Here is an 18465-nt window from a genome sequence, read left to right on the forward strand (position 1 = left end):
AGGGCTGCAGGGCTCCTGGGCCTCCGTGGTCCCCGCGCGGTGCGGAAGGCGCACCCCCGGCGAACTCAGGTCGGCGCGAATGGAGGCCGGGGAAGAGCGCGGTGCTGCAGCTCACAGCGGCGCAGCGCGCAGAGGAGCAACCTCCGGCCGGGCAGAGCACCGGTAATAACAGGGGCCGGCTCCGTTCAAAGGAGAGTGGCTGTCCTAAGAGCAGACAGTATGGCAGCTATTAAGTAATAAAAAAATACTGGCGGGGGGTGGGTACCCCTCCCGCCTCCCTCGGCGTCCTTCCGCACCCCCCGGGCGCCTGCTGGGCGGAGGGCACCTGGGGGAGGGCGGGCCGCGGCGCGTGCGCGAGCTGTCAGCTGGCCCCGCCCCCGGCGTGCGGTCCCGCCCCCCAGCTCCCTCCCATCGCTCTCCGGGTGTGGGGCGGGCTGGCGGGCGCTGCGGCTGCCGGGCTGCTGCTTCCTTGGGCCATTTTGCTGAAGAGCGACCGGGAGGAGGAGCCGCCGAAGAGACCCTAGGCGAGCGGCGGCGAGCCGGAGGAGGCGGCCGCAGTGCGGGCCTGGGCTCTCCTCGATCGCGGGGATCCCGAAGGGTGAAAGGATCGCCAGGGAGGGGGACCGGAGAGCCGCGCCCGCCGCGCGGCGCGCCCCTTCCCGCCCCCTGCACCATGAGCTGGGGTACGGAGCTCTGGGTAAGTGAGGGGCTGGGCCCGCGGGGCTGCGGGGGAAGGTGCCTGGCGCGCCTGGGCAGGGAACGCGGGCCGGGCTGCTGGGGTGGAGGCGATGGCGCGCGGGTCAGGGTCCCCGCGGCCCGAGGTAGGCGCGGGTCCCGTGCCCCTCGCGGGCCTTGGCCGGAGCAGGAGGTGCGAGCCGGATTCACCCTTCCGAGGCGAGGGGCGCGGGTCTGGGTCCCCCAGGCGGCCGGAGGCCAGCGGTGTTGGCAGAGAAGAACCTCAATCCCTCGGGGTGAGTAACCGAGGCGCCGCGAACTGGCTTCGATGGGGGCGTGGAAGCCCTCGGCTTTGGGGGACCTGGTTATGTATTAGGGCGCGCATTCCCGAGTTCCTGGGGCTGCTCTCTGCGCGCGGAGGTGCGGCCGAGCGGGCTCTGCTCCCGGGGGCGGGGCAGACCCGGCGGGGCCGGGTCCCACAGCTTGGGTTTGGGGGCGCGGGGTCCGAAAGTGGCGACTTCCCTCTAGAGGCGAGGACTTTCTGACCTGTGGCGGTTTGGGGCGCAATTGTATCGCTTTCGGTGGGAAGCTCACATCCTGATTTTGATGCGGGGACTGCGGCGTTTGGCCTGGAGGGGAAAGTTCGGGGGGATCACCTTCAGGAAGAGGCATTCGCGGGTAATAATTCTTCAACTGCTCAGAGGACACAGTTGAAAATGGGGAAGGCTGGAGGCGAGGGGCGCCCCGCCGGGATCTTTGCCTGGGGGAGCGGTGGGTGAACCAGCGGCATGGTGTCGGGAAGCCTGCGTCCAGCACCAGGGCGAACAGGGAATGCCGGGCAGCGCACAGGCCACCCCGGGAGCGCAGGCTGTGGGGGGTGGGATGCAGCTTGCGGTCCTGCCTTCCTGTGGATTCCTGGGGAGGTCACTGAGCGAGGGATGGGCAGGGCAGGGTCCGGCGGGAGGAGTGGAGGAAATCTCAATTATGGCACCGAACCGTCCTCCAGACGAGACATTTCCCATGGTGAACTCGAAAGTGCCTCTTTTCGGAATTCCTTTTGGAAAGGGTGTGGAGTGGGCAAGTGTGGGGTGTTGGCTGCTCTCTGAGCTGAGGCCAGGAAGGCTCACCTCGAAATAAAACAAGAGTAGAGCTATGGAAACAGAGCGCATCCTCCCTTATTATTTTTTAAAATTGTTCTTACATAACCATTTCTTAGACTCAGAAGCACCTACTGTTATTAACCAAAATCCTGAATGCAATGGCCCTTTTAAATTAAGATAAGCCATTTAATAAACATCCTCTGTCTAAAGGAACCCAAGATTTTTGGCTGATGTTTACAAATATTCCTCTTTAAAATAAAATAACAGATGGTTTAAAATATTTGCTCACACCTAATTAGGCAGAATCTACCGTTTTAAATGTATTTCTTTCCTCTTCTCTCCCTGCCCCACTCCCTTTGGCTTTCTTCAGCTTAGCTGGGGGAGGGGGAACAAATCAGAAGTAATTTTATTAAGAGAATGGAAAATTTGGCACAGTTCCCCCCCCCACTTGTTTAAACAAGAAAAAGGCATTCTGGGGGGGAAACTACAGTATATTTCTGAGCTAAATAGGCTCTGGTTAAAGGGACTGAACACAGGGGGTATTCCTCTCTCTGTGTCGTTGGTGAATGCCACAGAAGGTGATCCAGGCAGGAGAGTGGCCAGGAGAAGGGAAATGATAAACCAGGCCCAGTTGCCTACGTTATTCTGTACACTTGTGGCTGGTGCAGTGGAGGGATGGGAAGGAGCTGTGGAACATACATTGGAACTGGAATATATGTGAACGATGCGGAGTCTTGGATTTGCTTCAGAAGAATCTGGGGTGGTAGCTGGTGGGCACGTCGATGGAAGAAAGGTGTCCTGCCCTGACTGGTGTGGCTCAGCTGGCTGGGCGGCCCTCCCGCGAAGCGACAGGACATCTTGTTATATCCCGGGTCAGGGCTCAGGCACAAGCTGCAGGTTTGGTCCAGGTTTGGTCCCGTAGGGGGCGCACGAGAGGCAACCAGTGGATGTTTCTCCCCCTCTCTCGCTCCCTCCCTTCCTCTCTCCCTAAAAAACGACCAAACAAATAAATTATTAAGGAAGAGAAGCAGTCAGGAGTGACGGGGCTGTTGTCGAAGCCAGGTGATGGGGACAGGAGGGCGCATGACACTGTGCTTCCGACTGTTTTTGTGCTTGAGCTTTTCTACAATAAAACGAACTGGAACAGATTTTTAAGGAGGCCGGTTTGAGAAGTGCTTGGCATTGCTTTCTGCTTGGTGAGTTCCTGAGGAAGAGTGAGTCGGTTAGCAGTTGTGTACGCACAAGTGTGTGTCAGGGAAGAGCTGTTGTTGTTTTCCTAAGGATGTTCGTTGTTGGAGTGTAGGCTTTTGCCCTGGAGCGGCTTCGAGTTTCACAGAGGGAAAGGAATAACACGTTTATTTGCCTTAATCAGCGAAGTGCAAAATCTGAGTTTTAAGATGAAATGCAAAGAAGTATGAAGGCAACCAAATGTCTATTTTCAGTTGCCTTATTTTATTAGATTTGAAAATTAAATAAAAAGAGGACTCGTGAAGGGTTCTGAAAAATAAACTCCAGTTCTGCAGCGTGCAGGGCGGGGCAGCCCAGCCCAGGGCAGCGATGGACGGGTTTGCAAGGACTGTGGCTTTGGGATATGCGCATGCGTGGTGAGATAATGACGGGCGCTCGAGCCCCACTGGGCCGAGTCACGCTTCTAGATGGGGAGAGATGGAGCTGTGGTTTGGGTGCCCTGAGTGATTGTACCAGGTGGTTGCAGCTCTCAAAGACCTTCCCACATAGCTTCCGGTGTCCGCACATTTTAGGACTTTTCTCCAAGTCCATATAGAGTTAAGAAACAAATCTTGTATCTCCCCAGGTGAACATAACACGACTGACTGTGTATTATTACATCCTGTGGAGAACTTCAATCTTAGGTCTGCTTTTGGTCCCGTAAGCTGTCTCTGAAATGACATATAGACGCTTCAAAACTACAGGTTTCTAATGTGCACTTTACACGAAAGGCTTACTCTCTACCCACATCCTGCTTTGTTCGGGGAGTAAAACCTTCCTCACTCTCTTTTAACACTCATATAGGAGTAAACTTTCATGTTCTAGGAAATTTTTAGAAATGCCAGGAAGTTATCATACAACTATAAAAATGGACTCAAAACCCGTAATTTGTAATGACTTTATTGGCTTAGTTTGTATTTAAATATTTTTATTTATTTATTTTTTGAGGGGGGAAGGGAAGGAGAGAGAAACATTAGTATGTGGTTGCCTTTCGTGCGCCCCCTACTGGAGACCTGGCCCACAACCCAGGCGGGTGCCCTGACTGGTAATGGAACCAGCGACCCTTTGGTTCGCAGGCCAACACTTGATCCACTCACTGAGCTGCACCAGCCAGGGCATATTGGCTTAGTTTGTATTTAAATTGTAGCTTTCTATTTTGTGTCAGGTCAAAGTATAAATGGCTGTTTCAAAGGGATTGGGTTACAATAAAATTGTTTCTGTAGAACTATTCATAACCTTGCCATGTAATGAAGCGTTAGAATTCTTATTGAGCAGCTACTACATGCAAGACACCCATCAGAATCGAAGTTACAGTATATACATTGAAGGATGTTGACTTATTTTGGTAAAGATGTACAAAGTAGGTCTTAACTCCAGCCTATAACATCAGAGTCGAAAGAGAGATTTACATTTGTTTGTAAGAAGAACAAAATGAATTTACTCAAGACTTTGTTCTAAAAGTAAAGATAACAGGGCAAATTAGGTCACACTGAGTTACTGAAGTTGTGACTGGTCATTGAGAAATGGCAAAGCAAGAGTTTCTTACATTTGACATTTTTTCTTTCTTTCTTTCTTACCTACTTATTAGAAAGAAGTGACAAGTTATGAAAGTATCAGTTCAGCTTTTTATTAGCTTGATCATTACTGTGAAGCGAGAATAAATCCATTGGAAATCTTAGCTTTCCTCATAACTATGCTAATCTTTACAGGTAGCAAATTACTGGGTGACAGAAGCTGCTTTTGTTTCCAAGTGTCCTCACTGCCATCTTTCTTTCTTTCTCTTGGCGCTAATAAGAAACAGAGGAGCCCAAAATACTAAAAGCAAGAAAATAAACAGAGAGCCTTGGCCAGGATGGCTCAGTTGGTTGGGCGAGGTCCTGCAGGCCGAAAGGTCGCTGGTTTGATTCCCTGTCAGGGCACATGCCCTGGTTGCGGGCTTAGTCCCCAGTAGGGGGCGTGTGAGAGGCAGCTCAAACACATCGGTGTTTCCCTCTCTTTCTCCCTCCCTTCCCCTCTCTTTGGAATCAATGAAAAGAAAAGAAAAAGTGAACAGAGAGACCTGAACAAGGCAGATTGGTTAACTTAGTAAAAAACCAGCTGTGTCGACTGCACGTAGGTTGTTTTTAAACCCGTGCTTTTAGGACAACGCCGGGCATGCACCGTGCACTCAGCACCGTGCTGACTGTGGCAACCGGCTGTGGAATGAGCTCCCGAGAGCAGCAGTGGAAGAGTGACCTCCCACTGGCCGGGAAACAATGCCTGACTCATGTAGTAGGAGTCTGATAAATATTTATTGAATAAATGAATGAATCCTTCTTCCTCCTTTTGTTTTAACATTGCTTTTTTAAAGTAATGGCAGAATAATTTTAACACCTTTCTGCACTTTGGTGGTTGTAAGCACTGTTTACAATTCTTTCTAAAATTTCATTTCTTTTTTTTTCATTTGTTATCATTCTAGACCACTCTCTCTTGCATAGGTTTTATTTTTCAGAGTGTTTTCAGTTTCACAGCAGATTGGGTGGAAGGTACAGAGATTTTTCCCGCGGACGCCTTGCCTGTGAACATCGAGCCTGGGTACCTTTCCCACCTCTAGTATGGGGCTGGGAGATTTCATTTCTTTTCTGTTGTTCATGCTGCTCGTGCCTGATACGGACGTGTGTGTTTATAGTGGAACACTTGATAGTGTGTTAGAACTTTAAACTGATTCTCCTTTCATCTTGAAGTAATGGACTATAAATAGTTCCAGGTTTTGGAAAATTATCTTATTTCCTCCTCTTGCTGCAGAATAATACTAAATGGAGAGCAGTTCACAGTTGTCTGCCGTGCGCTTTATGTTTCAACTCTTCGGAGATGTGTTTGGGGACCAACATAGCAAGAAGGGAGGGGCCTCACATCCGGGACTGTGGTGCATGGAGAGGAACCGCCTCTTACCGTGGATTAAATCCAGTGTAGATCCAATCAAGTTCAATGTGGTCATCCCTTTCCCTCCGTGGAAAGGAGCTCTGCACAGTCTTTTCCTGTTAGTAAATATTAAACATAACCTGGGAGGTCTGGAGATTTTGTGGTTGATATTTACACATCAGCCTGTTGCCTTCACTCTGTGCATTCGATCTAATCCTGGACGTTTATTTAAATCGCTTTTCTGGTAGGTCACGCTGCATTTCAGGCACCATGAGGCAGTTTTGTGAGTGTCCCTGCTCGCTGGGCGACACATTTGAAGTCCTGCTTCACACTTGTGGGACAGGGAAAGTGCTTCTTTGAAGGGCCTGTCAGGTAGCATCCCCTCCCTAGCTAAAGCTAACACTGTGTTTCCTGCAAGTATTACTCATACATGTTTCATCAACACCACCCACACTTTAAAACAAGGCTTTATTTTGACACTGAAAAATTGCAAGCTACCGAGAATACTTGAATGCCCTGGGAAATTAATCTAATTAGACTTTAGGATGTGGGTGTGAAGTCTTCTGAAATTAGTGTTTGTAACAAAATATTTGTCTCCTGTTTTGGTAATGTGGACTTATACTAGCTTGAACTGAATGGTGTGTCTGGTTTCAAGCTTTGAAAAATCATAAAGGGCCAAGTATGTATATTACAGAGTTGACTACGAGTATGCAAGTTTTTAATATTGATTGATCATAGTCTTCTGGCTGGAACCAGCTTTTAGCTTGAAAACCTTACCTGGTTTGTAAATTCTGTAATTCTGTGTGAAATTTATGTGATGTTTAACAGCCTCCATTGTTTAATGCCACAGATAGATTCAAACCACCACCACCAACAACAAAAAAAGATGAAACTCTCAATTTGTTGTTGCAAAAGTTAGAAACCTGTTAATGTTTAAGTTATGATATCGTATTAGCTATATTGTGTTTTTTTTTTAATTTAGACCATACCATTCAAGTAATTAGAATGAGGTTTTTAAAAAATAATAATTAATTCTTAGACTACTATCTGGGACTTCAGTGTATACGCTTTAGTAGCTGCAGTTTCCTCTCTGTCTTGTACTTCTTCACTCTATGGGTTATAAAAATAAGAATAGCTTATAATTACATAAACTCTATGGGTCTTTCCATATTTTCACACGCACCATCCCTTATTGCCATAAACACTGTTGAATAATTGTCATTGACGTTGCTAATTGTCTACAGCTGATCATGGCCCCAGTGCTGTGCAGTTTTCCCACCCATTGTCTTACTTCCTCTCCACAAGGATCCAGTGAGGTAGGTGCCTTTCAGTGGCAGCCTCAGAGAAGAAAATTCTAAGATGGAGTTAGGAGCACTAAGTTTTATTGGGAAGCAACACCTGTGAACGGAAAAGGGAGCAAGTGAGATTAGGCCGAGGGAGCCATCGGCCACCGCGCCACCCGGCAATGTCTCTACCAGGCCACACGGGAGATCCAGGGCAAAGATCACCCATTCAAGGAGTCTCACACTGGACAGAAGCAGGCCAGGCCCTTGTACCACTGCCTTGCTCATTCGGGGGCCAAGGACAGTGTCACCTTGGCTACCATCTTGCTCAGTCATTGGTTGGGGGCTGCTATAGGAAGACCATGACCTGGGCCCAGAAGCCCATATAGACTCTAGAGGAGGCTGTCTGCTAACCACACTCCTTGCATCTGAGCAGCGAGTCCTTTCTGGAAAGAGGATTTGAATGGCATGTTCCTACACTCTCCACACTATTCCTTTTCACAAGAGTAAACTAAAGCTCAGAAGGTAAAATAACTTGCCTGAGTTGACAGTGTGGGAAGGAGAGATTAAATCCCAGGGCTTTGGGGCTTGAGGGTCACCTCCTCATCCTTTTCCAGTTAATGCCTGCAAAAATTATTATTGTTTCAACTCTCTACTTATAGAAAATTGTCCAGTGTACTTGAAAAAAAGAATATCACGAGCCCCTATGTTCTCTTCACCCAGCTTTTAGGTCATCAATGTGGTGGCCTGCTGGTGTCATCCGAGTGCCCCTGGGGGCTTCCCCTCGGTCACCCCGCTGCAGACTGTGGTGCTGCTGTGCTTCCCCGCTCTCCTGAGGAACCATGGGGAGAACCCAAATTCTCCCCTGTTCTTTTTTTTTAAGATTTTATTTATTTTTAGAGAGAAGGTAGTAAGGGAGGGAGAAGGGAGGGAGAGAAACATCCCTGTGTGTGAGTTGCCTCTCATCTGCCCCCACCAAAGACCTGGCCCACAATCCAGGCATGTGCCCTGCCCAGGCATCAAACCAGCAGCCTTTATGGTTTGCAGGTTGGCCCTCAGTCCACTGAGCTATACCAGCCATGGCCTCCCCCATTCTTTAAAATATGAAAGCATAAGAGAACACCTTGTTAAGCACCTGAGGCATCTTTTTTCAGGACTTTATATTAATTAATTAAAAATTTTTTAGATTTTATTTGTTTATTTTTAGAAGGAGGAGAAGGATGGAGGAAAGAGAGGGAGAGAGAAATATCAATTGGTTGCTATTGGCACGCACCCCCAGAAACCACAACCCAGGTGTGTGCTCAGACTGAGAATACAGCCAATGACCTTTCACCTTGCAGGACACGCCCCATGCCCAACCAACTGAGCCACACTGGCCAGGGCTTTATTCGGGGGAATGCAAATTCATCTTTTCCTAACCTAACAAGGATGCTGTGAGTTTAATCACCTCACAGATGAGTCTCAGAGGTGAAGATACTTACCAGACTCACCAAAACAATGGGAGCTAGGGCTGGAATTTAAACACAGTTTTTTTTTTTCATTCTGACGCCAAACAAAAAGTAGTTTAAAAATGGCTGGCATCTTCGGTGCGAGTGGCTTGCAGTCCCTTTTTCCCCATCACTGACATATCCCGTCACTGCTGCAGGTCTTGCTCTCTGAAACATTCCAGGTTCCTCACACCAAGAGTCACTGAGAATGGGTGACTCAGCACCAAGAGCGGCAGACACCGCAGAAGCGGTTATGAATGACGCTTCCTTGCATCGCAGCCGGTGTTTCATGCTGTGGCTAGTGAGCCCCCATTCTTTTAAACCCAAAGCTCCTGTCTTCTCTTCTAAGTTGAAGAAATGAATGTGCACAGGTGTGAAATAGTAAGAGTAGTATCAGATTTCTGATTTCGTGTCTCCCAGAAGTGTGTCTGGGTGAAATGTTTCTTTAACTCAGCTGGGAAAGAACAAAGAAGATACGGACCGCTTTGGAGGTGTTCCGGCCGTGCTGTGCGGGGCTTCGCAAGGTTTGGGTCTTGAGGAACGCGAAACTAAACGTGTTCCCGCCTATCTCTGGCAAAAGAAAACCTGGCACCTTTACAAGAAGCTATTCCCTGTGTGCTTCCATTTGCATAACCAAAACCGAGAGCGGGTTCCTGGGTGCATTGCAACACCCAGCAGGTTCTCGGGAGAGATGGCGTGGGTGCTCCCCCGTGAGGGAGACAGCTGGGTAGGGCCCCGCCCGGCTGCCCGGCCTGGCCTCCTGTGCCGCTCACAGGTGTCGGGTGAGCCCTCGCGTCTGTGTGCCTCGCTTTGCGGGCCTGTGAACCCTGAGCTGATGCTTGCCTCCTCTTCACCATAAAGATGAACACGTGTTTGTGAAGTGCTTTGAGGTTGTTGGATGAGGCACTGGGTAATACAAATTAGTGGAGTCACGGGGAGGATTAAAGGGAAAAAACCCTGTTCCTTGGGAACAGACAGCAGCACCTCCTGTCTCAAGCAGGACTCGTGAAAAATGAGCCGCTCCCTGTCCCCAACATCAAGTCTTCACAGTAACGTCTTTGTCCTCAGATTTAAAGTTCTGTCGACTTGTTAATAATAAAGCAAAACAACCTAATAGTAGGAAAATGCCTGGAAATCATTGCTTTGGAAAGGAACTCTGGATTTTAGGAGGGCGTGCAGGTTTATCTCTTTCTAAAAAATATGTATACATATGTAAAAATATGTATGTATATATATATATACACATATGTACCTCCATATATATGTATGTATGTATGTATGTATATATAATGCACTGAAAAACACTAACCATACTAATTTTTATTTATTGAATTGTTTTTCTTTAATTGATTCTAGAGAGAGGGGAAAGGAGGGAGAAAGGGAGAGAAATATCAATGTGAGAGAGAAACATTAATCAGTTACTTCCTGCATGCACCCTGACTGGGAACCAAACCCGCAACCCAGGCACGTGCCCTAACTGGGAATTGAATGGGTGACCATTCAATGTGTGGAATGAGTCCCAACCAACTGAGCAACACCAGCCAGGGCAACTATGCCAACTTTCAGTAGTATACTTGAGTTTACACGAAATATAATTTTAATGTTGCCCTTGAGGGGGAAATAGTTCTCTTTGGCTCTTATTACCACTTTTTAAAAAAGTTCTACTGAAGTTACATTATTTCCCCCAAAAAAGAGATATTTGCTGCTTGAGACATCTAATGAATTATTCTATATACCCACTGAGTGTGAGATTCATTTCTTCTTAGGAAAGAAAGCTAAGTTTAAATTATTTGCATTAGGACATATGTATACATATATATATTTTAAAGATTTTATTTATTTACCTTTAGAGGGGAAGGGAAGGAGAGAGGGAGAGAAATACAATGTATGGTTGCCTCTCATGCATCCCCTGCTGGGGACTGGCCCGCAACCCAGGCATGTGCCCTGACTGGGAATCGAACCACGATCCTTTGGTTCACAGGCCTGCACTCAATCCACTGAGCTACACCAGTCAGGGCTAAATTTTACTTATTCTTAAAAAGTGGTTTATGAGGGGATGCAAAGTACAGCACAGGGAATGCAGTCAATGATGTCGTAATGACCATGTATGGTGCCCAGGTGGGTATTAGAGTCATCTGGGGGGTCACCTCGTAAGTTGTTTAAATAACTAAGTACTATGCCGTACACTTGAAACTAATATAATGTTGAATGTCAACTGTAATTGGGGAAAAAAAAGGAGAGACTCTTTAAATGAAAAAAGTAGGTCATCTGGTTGCATTGTTTAATTTTCAAGATACCGAGGTATACATGAACAGTAACTAAATGAAATGATAAAAGTTATATCACAGGATGAGTATAGTTGAGACCTCTGCATTTTGTCCACAGTATCTATTTCTGGAACATCTACTGAGGGCCAAGAACACGTTCTTGTCTTCAAGTAGCTTCCTGGCCAGCAGGGGCACAGCAGGGTGGGGACGTGACCGTCCAGTGTGATAGGGGCTAAGGGCGGTGACCGCCTGGAGACAGGTACCCAGTGGGGCCTGCGGGGCATCTGCCTGCGGTCCTGAAGCGGTTGTAAGTGGTGCCGGGGAGGGAGGTGGTGCGGTTGGGGTCGGGACCTGGACAGCCTTCCAGGAAGAGGGGTAACAGCATGTGCGAAGGCTCCGAAGTATATGAGGACACAGCTCTGGACCGAGCAGAGCACCGAGGGAGGAGCCTGCCGAGACGGACAGGCTGAAAACCACGTGCGGACGGAGTCTGGCTGCACCTGGAGGGCGTGAGGTTACCCTTGAGCTGCTGAAAGCAGGCAGCTGTGGGCCAGGTTTCCCGTCTTCTGACTGCAGTGCAGAGGCTGGGAAGGAGCAGTCTGAGCTTGGCCGGTTGGACTGTGTGAGTTGAAAGAGAGAGCACCCCCACCCCCCATATTTTTATATGGTGGGATTAGCTTAGGGGGTCCCGGGTACCTGAAGCCCTAGCAGTGTACACCTGGAGGGGCGAGCCAGGGGCTGGGAGGGCGAGGCCAATGCACTGTTTTGGCTTGTGGGTTCAATAGTGTGTATTAGCTTGGGGTCCTTTTTATTCACCAAATGGGCAGAAAACCGAAACCTGCAGTCTCCTCTTTTTTGCCCTCTCTCTCTGTTCCTGTGGCTGGAGGTGACCCACATTAACCAAATTCCCAGGACTGATGACCAAGCCAGAGGTACATCAGTCAGGAGACTCGCTGGTCCTATTTGCTGAGCTGCACATTTTCTCCCTGGAGGCTAATCTACATGGAAAGCTAAATTCGATGCAAAGTTTCTTGGAGCGCACACAATCGAAATAGATTTGAATTAATTTTAATGGCTTGTGACACCAAACTATGGAAGCCTAAGGCAACTATGGCTTCCAGAGGGATAGATCTACATCAAGGATAGAAAAGAGTCTATTTTATAGATGCTATGTAGATCGCTCCTTTTCTTTCGACGTGTTCTTCCCTTAGACAGACTACAGAGTCATTAGTTCTGTTCAGACCTTTTCAATTCCATTTCTCCCGGGTCTTGCATCCCTGAGGTCATATCCGGTGCCCGGATTATGGTAGGTGCTCCATCATCTCACTTACCAGCCTTTCCCAGGCTGGCCAGCCCGAGAATCTGAACTTGCAGAACCTCTCCAAGGTCATTCTGATGTGGCTCAGGCGGCACTGTGTCACTTTGATTCCTTCTCCTGCGTTCCCAGCTTTTGCTGATTTTTATTCTTTATGACAAATGTAAAACCCAGCAATATTGTGGAGCTGCCTTCCTACCCTGACAGCCACTTAGAAACAACGTCACCATTCTAAGGTATTCTTTATTCCTTGGGGAATAAATTGTCTTGTTGTCATTTACTCAGGTACCCTGGTAAGTCACTGCTAATTCATTCAACAAATGTTACCGCGTACCCACCCACTGTAGGTGGGCTCGTTCGAGGCAAAGGAAGCGTGGCAGTGAACCAAACAGTCAAAGCCAACAACAACAGTTGCCCTTCTATGTGATCTCTATCACATATCTGATCCCCATAAATGCTGTGGAGAAAAACAAGGGTGTAAGAGACGGAAGCGCGGTGGCTGATGAGGAGAAGAGGGGTGTCGTGCTGGACGTTTCGCAAGATGCCTGTTAGATATGCAAGTATCTGATCGCTGCTGCTGCAGCGATTTTCCCCCATCGCGCCGCGAGAATGTTGGAAACATGTGACACCTGACTGTTTAGTCAGGGGCGCTGACCTCTTTTCCCTGAGACGGTCCAATAAAGACGGACAACACCTGTCACAACAATAGCCCTCCGGTGTGAATGCCCCGTCTTCAGCCCTAGGTCGTATAATAGAGTTACAGCTTACTGGTCACGTGATAAGGTTGCTTCTGATTGGCTCAATGTTGCTACCAGAAACCCCTATATAGGCACCTGATCTTTTCAAAAGTCACTTTGGAGCAAAAAGTAAGTGTAGGCAGTTACTACTACTACTATTATCATTATTGTTATTTTGGTAAATCAATCAAAATTATACCTTTTTTGTCAGATTGACAAAAATGTATTTTTCGGTGTGTTGTAGAATTGCAGTGATTAGCTCGTGCGTGCCGTGAGGAGGGAAAGGTTGAAAAGTGCTGAGCTAGTAGACGGTTCAGTGCGCGCACCTGGCGCTCTGGGAGCAGGTCCAGGCTGTTTGGGGGCGATCGCACCCCACGACTCTGGGGAATCGGGAGAGCCGGCAGTGGAAGGGTAAAATGTAAGCTCCTGGTGCTCAGCGTCCCTCCAAGCTCGCCTCTGTGACTTTGGAACTCGGTCACTTAGCCGTGACACTGTGGCGGTGCGCTGCCCTTTTGGACAGTGGCTGAGCTCCGTTTGCTGAACTGTTTATCTTGCTGAGAATCGTTACGTGAAACTCGTTTCAGATTGGGAGGGTGCGGACTACTGAGTAGATTGGTTTCGTAAATTGCCCTAACCGTGTAATGAACAGATCTTGAAGCTTTGATTCGCTTAGAAGTAGAACTAATGTACCAGTTCACAAATGGGTCACTGATGGGCACTTGGTTTTTGGTAGTAATCAGAAATCAGTGTCATGCCTGCATTATTTTAACAGGTTTTTGCAGATGGTCTAGTAGTTTCTACTCTACTTCTCTGAAAGCTGCCTGTGTACTTGTTTTTGTTCTGACATTTGAAGGTGAATAGAGAATATTTAGAATTATTCAATTCACACCTCATTGACTGAGATCTCTGTTGTACCTGATAGTCATTTTTCTCAGAGACAGCTTAGAATTGGTAGCACTAGGTCATGAAATAAACCAGACTGGGGGGAAATCTACTCCATGCGTGTGACAGATTCTATGTTGCAAAAATGGCCTCAACAATTTCTCCCATTCCACACGCTCTTTCCGTTTGACCCGGGACTCCTTCCACTGGGGGTGGGAGAGGGCTTGTGTCCCCTCCTCCTGAACCTCGGCAGGTCTTCGTCCTGCCCTGACCAGTAGACTATGGTAAAAGTGACAGCATGTGACTTTTGAGGCAGGTGCATAAAGGCGCCTTACACTTTCGCCTTGCTCTTTTGGGGTGCTGACTCCGAGAACCCAGGACCGTATTGTACGGAAGCTCCGTGGAAGGAGACCGTGGGGAGAAATCAGCCGGAAAGGTTTCAGCTGACAGGCTGAGCGAGGTCTTGGCTTGTAGTCCTAACCAGCTGCCAGCCATAGGAGTGAGAGGCTTCCAGATAATTCTAGCTCCCAGCAGCCGAGAGACCCCATGGCCTGTAAGCCTTTCCAGTCGGGGTCCCAGCCAAGGAGGAGCAGAGGCAAGTTGCCCCTGTCAAATCGCTGACCCATGCTAAAGTGGTCCTTGCCCAGGAATGTTTGGGCAAGGTTTGGGGCAAAGTTTGGGGGTGATAGGTTAAACAGCAGAAACGGGGACAATAGCCTTGGATGTCACAGAGGTAGTGACACTACCCTTGTCCATTTATTCAAGAACAGGCCTACCACCAGGCATCCTTTCGTTCTCACCGAAAAGCAAAATATGATCACTTTCTCTCTGAAGAGATCCCTGAAAATATGAAATTGGAAGTTGAGGAACATTCCAGAAGTTTTCATACATATTTTCTCTGAAAACAATGGGATAGGAAACTGAGACGCTCAGACTTACAGACTTACTGTCGGAGGAAAGAAACTCCACAAACCAGGCGCGCGCCCGGCTTCCTGACACAAGATCGTGCACCTCGAAATGGTGATCCCGTGTCATTCTCCATAAAAGTCTCAAGAGTTTTTACATTGTTGTAATAACCAGCAACCCACAGAAGAGAACATTTTATTGCAATTTCCTTTCGGAAGAAATGGTCTTGCCAGTTGTTTTCCCCTCAAATTCATTTCCTGTTCTTTGAAACGTGAGCCATGCTGCTCCACTCGGGAGTGTTGTTTGAGAAATGCCAAATACGGGGCGAACTTTCTGTAGGTTTAGTGGTGAAATGCGATGCACATTCTGGAGGCGGTGCATCGGCCAGACCGGAGCAGAAGCACTCGGGTCCGGTCGTGTCTCTGCTGCCAGGTCGCTCAGTGTCCTCGCTCCCTGAGGGGTCTCCGGTGGCTGCTTGTGTTCCAGTTCTTTCATTCTGGGCCCTGGCTGGTTTGATACCCAGTCAGGGCAGGTGTATCTAGGTTGCAAGTTCAATTCTCAGTCGGGCACATTCGGGAGGCAACTGATTGATGTTTCTCTCTTACATCAGTGTTTCTCTCTCTTTCCCTTCCTGTCTTTCTAAAATCAATAATCCTCAGGGGAGGATGAAAAAATTCTATTATTCTTATAGTATTTCTCCAATTTAGTCAATACGTCATATTGCTCGAGAGTATGGCTCAGGAGCCAGGCTGCTCGGTTTGTAGCCGAACACTAACTAGCTGAGTAATTCTGGGCAAGTCTCCTAACCTCAGTCCCTTCACCTGTAAAATGGGGATAATGATGGTGCCCACATCGTAGGACCACTGACACCATTAAATGAGTTAATGAGCACTCGGAGCAGTGAACGTCTGACCCCATGAGCTATATCTGAGCATTGGCTGTCGTTACTTGTCTCCACATGTGGCTGGTTGTGATGCAGGTTTGTTCCCATCTTGAACTCTGTGTTGAAAAGAAACCAAATGAGCACGTACTCCTGTGGGGCGTTGAGTCGATTGATCCATGAATTGGGTGTGAACCAAGCTGCGTAACCTCAACTCCCTTCAACTCAAGTGTTTGAGGGTGATCCGAGGGCCAGGATCGGCTGGCACCCACGTGTTTGTCCCGTGAGTACTGACAGTAAAAGAGGAGTACGTCAATGTCAAGTACTGTAGAATGGCTACTTCCAAGGCTGGAAACTCTATTTAGACATTTTATGTATAGCTCCCACACTGCAGCTCAAAGAAATGCTAACAACGTTAATAGTAGGTTTGTAAAAGATTCAACAATTCAGAAAGTGGTATATAAATAGAACCAGGAGGTGCATTCTTGAGCTGTCCAGCGCTCCATGCAAGGATTGAAAGTCCTGGGTGTAGCTCTGTAGGCAAAAAATAAATAAATAAAAATAAAAATCTGGGCCTGTTTTGTGGGCCAGAATGTTGTGGCCAAGACACATTTCGCTGTTTATTTTCTCACCGTGGCAGGTAAATAATGGCCTTCCCCAAAACCCGTTAGGCCATCAAGTGCTACCTGTCTAGATAAAAATACTCAGCTGCCTGACGGCAATGGAATGCAGGGTGATGACCTGCCTCCTTCGCTTTCTGGATTTCTTTGGCTTATGAAGTTCCAGTCATGGTCTGGGGAAGTGGGGTGACAACCGACTCCATGAGACGAAGACCCTCCGAGGACGTTGGCAGCAGGTGGTCAGAAGCAGCAGTCTTTCCGATGACTCCAAGCGGATGTATACATTGTCATTCAGTTACAAAAAAAGAAGAGAAAAAAGATCGAAAACATCAACAGCTGCAGAAAGAGGCAAAGGAAAGTCCCCGCCAGCAATTTTCAGTTAGGGGGTTACCGCGGGTGGTGGTCTGTAAAAGGATCTGTTTAAAGATAAGTGGTATTTGGCAGTAATAATATGTAGCAATATCTGTAAGTGAAAATAAGTAACTCCAGATCACACGTGTGGGGCATGGCGAGACTGGCTGTTCAGTGATTGCAAATGTAGGCCAAGTCGAAGGTTATACTTAACCTTGATTTCTCAGTGTGGCAGAGACCAGGGTTGCTCAAAGGGAGAGCAAAGGATTAAACTGTTTTATACCCCGTCTATTTACATGGTAGGCTTTGTATTGTGGGCCAGCCCCAGGGATGAGGCAACCTCATCTGAGATGAGAGAAAAGAGTAAGAGCGAGGAAGTGGACGCCTTGCTCACGTGCACGGAAGTGAGAAAGGCGACCAGCCCCTTGGATTCTGGGGGCAGCTCCAAGGGGTACCGTGGGCAGATCCCGTGGGAACCTGGGTTACCTGACTGTGGAGTGGGCGGGGCTCAGACCTGAGCACGGACCCAGCAAGGACTTATTTATCATCAAGGTCTTTCTGTCATCGGCCTGTCCCCTGCACAGCCTGGGTGGCCTTCTCATCCTTCCTGACACTGGCCGGCTTGTACCTCAGGGATCTGTGCAGCTCTGTCCTGGTGGAGCCTCCTGCCGGTCAGGCTCTTGCCCCCGGTGGCCTTGCGGCCCTTGCCCTGCTGGTGTGCACGGTTTTGTTGGTGTAATATCCTCGTTGAATGAGCTCCGGGTTCCGCCAAGATGGAAGACTCTGTGAAGGAAAATCATGATGTCGAAGCATGATTGATTTCTTATTTGTTCATGTATTTTTGAATAGGCTGCATGTGGGCAGGGTACGTGTTTCTGCCGTCAGCCCTTTGCCTCCCTGAAGGAAACCACTGTTACTTGTCTATTCCGGAGAGCAATCAAGCATTTAGAAATAAACGTGCCCCCCCCCCCAGACGTTAGCCTAGTGTTCATACTTGTCGGTACCTTACTTTTATCACTTATAATATCATGGGCTTTGTTTTTCTTAGCTGCCTCGTTCTTCTTACTGTAACTATTAATTCTTAGTTAATGGTTATGTATAATTCTGTTGTATGGCCATATTAAAATTTGTTATGGTCACTTAGAGCATTTTCAATACATTTGCTTATTAAAAATGGTACAGTCCTGGCCAGTGTGGTTCAGTGGATTGAATGCCAGCCTGCAAACCTAAAGGTCCCCTGTTCGATCCCCAGTCAGGGCACATGCCTGGGTTGTGGGCCAGGTCCCCTAATCCATTGATCTCTCTCACATCGATGTTTTTCTCCATCTCTTTCTCCCTTCCTTCCCTTCTCTCTAAAAAGGAATAGATAAAATCTTTTTAAAAAATGGTACAGATTAATAGTCTTACGTGTATTATTTTTCATACGTGTGGGTATATTTGAAGGATGAAGACTGAGAGCTTGGATACATGTGGCCAAACCGCCCCCCCCCCAAGGTGGCCTCACGTGCGCCCTCCCCAGCCCTGTGCTGGGCGCTCTGGTCCTGTGTCCTCACCAGCAGCGCGAAGTCAAATGTCTCGATGTCTGTTTATCGGGTAAAAAATGGCATTTTGGTATAGTGCTAATTTTCATTTGCCCTTCCCAAGTGTAAGAACCATTTTCTGCAAACTGTTCATGTCCTCTGTTCATTTTCTTATTTATTTATTTATTTATTTAGAGAGGGGAAAGGCAGGAGAAAGAGACGGAGAGAAACATATACCCACTGCCTCTCACGCCCCCCAGCTGAGGACCCAGCTCGGAACCCAGGCCTGTGCCCCGACTGGGAATCGAACTGGC

General features: G+C 48.0%; 1 protein-coding gene across 11 annotated transcripts in view; it reads left to right on the plus strand.

Annotated features, from left to right (window-relative positions):
- The first annotated feature begins 416 nt into the window (after window positions 1-416).
- FNBP1 (formin binding protein 1) overlaps window positions 417-18465 on the plus strand; it is a 113955-nt gene continuing 95906 nt past the window's right edge. For 3 of the 11 annotated variants that reach the window (XM_053667646.1, XM_053667648.1, XM_053667652.1), the window contains exon 1: window positions 1250-1353. In XM_053667646.1, coding sequence (XP_053523621.1) covers window positions 1282-1353 — 72 coding nt within the window. In that variant the 5' untranslated portion in view covers window positions 1250-1281. Of the gene's footprint in view, window positions 698-1249; window positions 1354-18465 lie in introns of those variants that run through there. The other 8 variants (XM_053667651.1, XM_053667647.1, XM_053667649.1 and 5 more) reach the window with 5 other exon arrangements.

The sequence above is a fragment of the Artibeus jamaicensis genome, unplaced genomic scaffold (genome assembly GCF_021234435.1).
Source record: "Artibeus jamaicensis isolate MK-2021 breed Jamaican fruit bat unplaced genomic scaffold, CSHL_Jam_final contig_471, whole genome shotgun sequence".
NCBI classification, from domain to species: Eukaryota; Metazoa; Chordata; class Mammalia; order Chiroptera; family Phyllostomidae; genus Artibeus; species Artibeus jamaicensis.